The sequence below is a fragment of the Amia ocellicauda genome, chromosome 7 (genome assembly GCF_036373705.1).
Source record: "Amia ocellicauda isolate fAmiCal2 chromosome 7, fAmiCal2.hap1, whole genome shotgun sequence".
Lineage (NCBI taxonomy): Eukaryota > Metazoa > Chordata > Actinopteri > Amiiformes > Amiidae > Amia > Amia ocellicauda.
Window position 1 is genome coordinate 37,955,446 of NC_089856.1, and position 5,185 is coordinate 37,960,630.

Here is a 5,185-nt window from a genome sequence, read left to right on the forward strand (position 1 = left end):
TATATAACAACATACATATTTACAACAAACATCAACGTAAATATGCCTATGCATACCTACATTAAATGGTTAACATAATTTAGGTAAAGCCTGAAAGAAATCATGACTAGCTTAACGTTCAATTATACATTACAATTACAATGTAAAAGTAAACCAAAAGTAAATATATTGCTGGGCATGCCCATCTGGTACTGACACAATGTGATATACCCAGTCATTCTTTGATGTATCATCTTGGACTTTGACTAAAAGGTCTGGTCAGCTGAGTGCGATGTGCTGGTCTGCTGTGACAACTATTCTGTATAAGGGAGATTTGAAACCAAACTTTAAATTATGAGATTGAATGCGAATGCAGTGGTCAAATTTTCAGACTGGCCACGGCTTAGACAATTCAGGGTCCTATATGTATGCATTTTAAATTTAGCTGTTTTAATCTATAGTATACACTGTGTGATGCAATTAAATTCATTTGTAACATGAGGATGCATAAAGCTAACCAGATTACTTTCAATAAGCAATTAATCAGCTATTAGTGTTTTTAATTTTTCGTGTTTTATTGCTCAAGGTGATTAAAACTGAAGTCACCACTGAGAATTCATGCTTTGGTGCTTCATTTAATTTAAGCATGAGATTTGCATTGCACTATAAAAGCACTTTGAACTAATGTATTTTGGCTCTAGACAGTGAAAAGGAAACGGTTATCAATGTTGCTGCTTGCAGAAATACTACTAATAGTTTTTCACACAAGGGCTGAAAAGCCAGTTTGTCAGCCCTATGGAACACAAGACCTACCTCAGTTTTCAAAAGAAGGTGACATCAATATAGGAGCTGTTTTTTCATCCCATTTGAACCCGATCCTTTTGAATCCTGAATTTAAAACCAACCCAGGGCAAATACAATGTAATGGGTAAGTGATATTTTAAAACAATTGTTATATTATTTCAATTTCAAATAGTCATTTTCAATTTAATTACACACTTATAACAGTGAAAACTGCAGTAAGCAGTAGTTGTGGTTGAGTAGTATGAGTTTACATATTTTGTGAGACTAATCAATGCATTTTGCCTGCAGTTTACGTCCTGCACAATTACAATATTCTCAAACAATGATCTTTGCCATTGAAGAAATAAATAACAGGTCAGATATTCTCCCAAACGTTTCCTTGGGCTATAAAATATATGATGCCTGTCGCACTGTAAGTTTGTCTATAAAAGCATCACTGGCTTTAATGAACATGGAGCAAACAAATCTACCATATGAGTCCTGCATCAAACCATCCACTGTCCATGCAATCATAGGAGATACTAGTTCCACTCCAACAATAGGAATTGCAACGACAGTTGGACCCTTTGGAATACCAGTGGTGAGAATATTATTTTATGTGCTAAAAAGTAACAGCATTAATTCTATGTGTCTATTTTTCAAGTTTATCTGTCTATGTATGTATGTATGTATGTATGTATGTATGTATGTATGTATGTATGTATCTATCTATCTATCTATCTATCTATCTATCTATATAGCTACATGTAAGTGTGGGTCTGTGTCTGTGAGTGCATTCAATCATTCAACACAGCTAATGCCCCAATAGAAAAAATATAAGGAAACAATGTCTCCATCTATGATCTGATTACTTATTTGGATCAGAATGTGTTTTATACTAAATTTAAAAATGAAAGAATTAAGGCAAAGCTGAGTAACATTTTCATAACAAACATTTAATAGAAAATGATTAGATAAACTATTAACAGTGGACAGTAATCTAAATATTTTTCTTGTTCATGTTTTAAAGATGTCTGTAAACACTAAATTATGTTCTTATTTTTCATCATTTAACATTCCATGTCTTTCCTACAGATCAGTCATTATGCTACCTGTGCATGCCTTGGTAACAGGAAGGAGTTCCCCACCTTTTTCAGGACCGTCCCCAGTGATTATTACCAAAGCAGAGCACTGGCAAAGCTTGTCAAACATTTTGGATGGACCTGGGTTGGGGCCATTAGGACTGATGATGATTATGGCAACAATGGGATGGCCACTTTCGTACAAGCTGCCCAGCCAGAGGGGATTTGTATTGAATATTCAGAGGCCATTTATAGAACTCATCCAAGAGAAAAAATCCTGAAAGTTGTAGAGATTATAAAAAAATCATCCTCAAAGGTAATTGTTGCTTTTATCACATACATGGAAATGGATCTGTTGGTAAAAGAACTGTTGATCCAGAATGTCACAGGCTTCCAGTGGGTGGGCACTGAAGGGTGGATTAATGACAGGTACCTGGCATCATCTGAGAATTACAGAATACTTCATGGGTCGATTGGCTTGGCAATTCCAAATGTAGAAATACCAGGTCTGAAAGAATTCATTCTCAATGTCCGTCCATCAAACATACCTGGAAACACTGGCTTCAATGAGTTTTGGGAAAGTACCTTCAGGTGTAGCCTAATAGGTGAAAGTAATAATCGATGCACAGGGATGGAAACTTTGAAAGAAATAAATAACCAATACACTGATGTCAGAGACATGGGCATACTAAATAATGTGTATAAAGCAGTGTATGCTGTAGCCCATGCATTGCATAATCTGTTTTCATGCAAAAATGGCCAAGGACCTTTTCAAAATAAAACATGTGCAAACAAAAACAAGACAGAACCATGGCAGGTAAATACAATTTTTTTTTCTATTTTCTATGTCTGTATTGTTCAGAATTAAGAGTCATGTGGTCTTTGTAATTTGACAACTTTTGTATTTGATATGCTCTCTATGAATCTCCATGTGTTTAGTATATTGTACTGCAGAGAGGATAGCTTGTAAAGGTTTGTGATGAAAATATATTTGCTTTTTTCTGTAGGTATTACATTATCTGAAAGAAGTTAACTTCATAACCTCAAATGGAGAGACGGTGTATTTTGATGAAAACGGGGATCCAGCAGCACGATATGCATTAGGAAACTGGCAGCTTAAGAAGGAGGGAATCCCAGTAATTCAAGATATTGGTCTATATGATGCCTCTTTACCTGAAGGACAGAGATTTGTAATGAATGATGTCAGTGCAGTTTGGGCTGGTGATCGGGATGAGGTAATATTCATACTGGCTGAAACAGAAGCAAACAAGTAATCATAGTAAACCTACACACAAACATAAATATAAAATAAAATTATTATAGCTGCTCTAGTCTTGATTCAAATCTTGCTTTATTATGTAATAAAGCACTGACTTCATAGCTCTGTGTTTCAGGTGCCAAAGTCAGTCTGCAGTGAGAGCTGCCTTCCAGGGACTCGTAAGGCAATTGTGAAAGGAAAGCCAATCTGCTGCTTTGACTGCATTCCATGTGCTGAGGGAGAAGTCAGTAATACAACAGGTAAGCAATAAGTGACAGAGGCAATTAAGTAAAGCAAACAAAAAATATGAAAGTTACATTTCATATAAGAGCAGAATCTTTATTATCTGTGTATTGCTGATTTTATATATATATTTTTTCTTGCATATCATGTAATGTATTACTCATAATTGAGCATAAACTTAATACTGATACAAAAATATACATTCCTCCATCAGAAAGTGTGACATCTAATGCTGCTCTTTAAAGTATGAGTGATATATTGTAATTTACATTCTTCTACTTTCAGATTCTGTGGATTGTGCCAAATGTCCTTCAGAATACAGATCAAATGATCACAAAACTCAGTGTCTCTTAAAAACGGTTGAATTTCTTTCATTTCAAGAATCAATGGGAATTGTATTAGTAACATGTTCTGTATTTGGAGCTTGTCTGACCATAACAGCAGCAATTATTTTTTTCTGGTACAGATATACTCCAATAGTCAGAGCCAATAACTCTGAGCTCAGTTTCCTCTTGCTCTTCTCATTAACTCTGTGTTTCCTTTGCTCACTTACTTTCATTGGCCAGCCCTCTGAGTGGTCCTGTATGTTGCGCCACACAGCGTTTGGCATCACATTTGTCCTGTGCATCTCTTGTGTTCTGGGGAAAACAATAGTGGTGTTAATGGCCTTCAGGGCTACACTGCCAGGCAATAATATTATGAAATGGTTTGGGCCCACACAGCAGAGGTTCAGTGTTCTTGCTTTCACACTCATACAGGTCCTGATTTGTGTTCTTTGGCTGACAATTTCACCCCCTTTTCCTCATAAAAACACACAATACTACAAAGAAAAAATAATTCTGGAGTGTGATGTAGGATCAGCAGTGGGGTTTTATGCTGTGTTAGGGTATATTGGATTCCTCTCTGCCATGTGCTTTGTGTTGGCCTTTCTGGCTCGTAAACTGCCTGATAACTTCAATGAAGCCAAATTCATCACATTCAGCATGCTCATATTCTGTGCAGTCTGGGTCACCTTTATCCCAGCTTATATCAGCTCTCCTGGGAAGTTCACTGTAGCTGTGGAGATATTTGCAATTTTGGCTTCCAGTTTTGGGTTGCTTTCATGTATTATAGTACCCAAATGTTACATTATTCTATTAAAACCAGAAAAGAATACCAAAAAACATTTGATGGGCAAAATGCCCTCAAAATCACTTTAATATTGAACAACACAAGAGCCCATGAAAAACTTTGTGCACTATATATATATTTATATATATATGTGACACTGGGGAGTTGACCACAGAGTTGGGTCTCGTAAAGGGGGGTTTAGCATTTGAAGCATTGTGTGTTTGTATGTGTGTGTGTATGTACACTCACCTAAAGGATTATTAGGAACACCATACTAATACTGTGTTTGACCCCCTTTCGCCTTCAGAACTGCCTTAATTCTACGTGGCATTGATTCAACAAGGTGCTGAAAGCATTCTTTAGAAATGTTGGCCCATATTGATAGGATAGGATCTTGCAGTTGATGGAGATTTGTGGGATGCACATCCAGGGCACGAAGCTCCCGTTCCACCACATCCCAAAGATGCTCTATTGGGTTGAGATCTGGTGACTGTGGGGGCCAGTTTAGTACAGTGAACTCATTGTCATGTTCAAGAAACCAATTTGAAATGATTCGACCTTTGTGACATGGTGCATTATCCTGCTGGAAGTAGCCATCAGAGGATGGGTACATGGTGGTCATAAAGGGATGGACATGGTCAGAAACAATGCTCAGGTAGGCTGTGGCATTTAAACGATGCCCAGTTGGCACTAAGGGGCCTAAAGTGTACCAAGAAAACATCCCCCACAC

At 37.0% G+C, this 5,185-nt stretch overlaps 1 protein-coding gene across 1 annotated transcript; it reads left to right on the forward strand.

Annotated features, from left to right (window-relative positions):
• Positions 1 to 704: 704 nt before the first annotated feature.
• Positions 705 to 4,544, forward strand: LOC136754136 (extracellular calcium-sensing receptor-like). Its single transcript, XM_066710468.1, has 6 exons — positions 705 to 907; positions 1,072 to 1,363; positions 1,858 to 2,661; positions 2,852 to 3,079; positions 3,239 to 3,362; positions 3,631 to 4,544. The coding sequence occupies exons 1-6, from the start codon at positions 705 to 707 to the stop codon at positions 4,542 to 4,544; spliced, it is 2,565 nt and encodes an 854-aa protein (XP_066566565.1).
• The last annotated feature ends 641 nt before the right edge of the window (positions 4,545 to 5,185 follow it).

Bases quoted from the DNA above. Each gene is read 5' to 3' on its own strand.
- LOC136754136 (XM_066710468.1), top strand. From the start codon at position 705: ATGTTGCTGCTTGCAGAAATACTACTAATAGTTTTTCACACAAGGGCT. The intron at 908-1,071 runs GTAAGTGATATT...TTTTGCCTGCAG, and splicing joins GGGCAAATACAATGTAATGG to TTTACGTCCTGCACAATTAC. The intron at 3,363-3,630 runs GTAAGCAATAAG...TTCTACTTTCAG, and splicing joins AGAAGTCAGTAATACAACAG to ATTCTGTGGATTGTGCCAAA.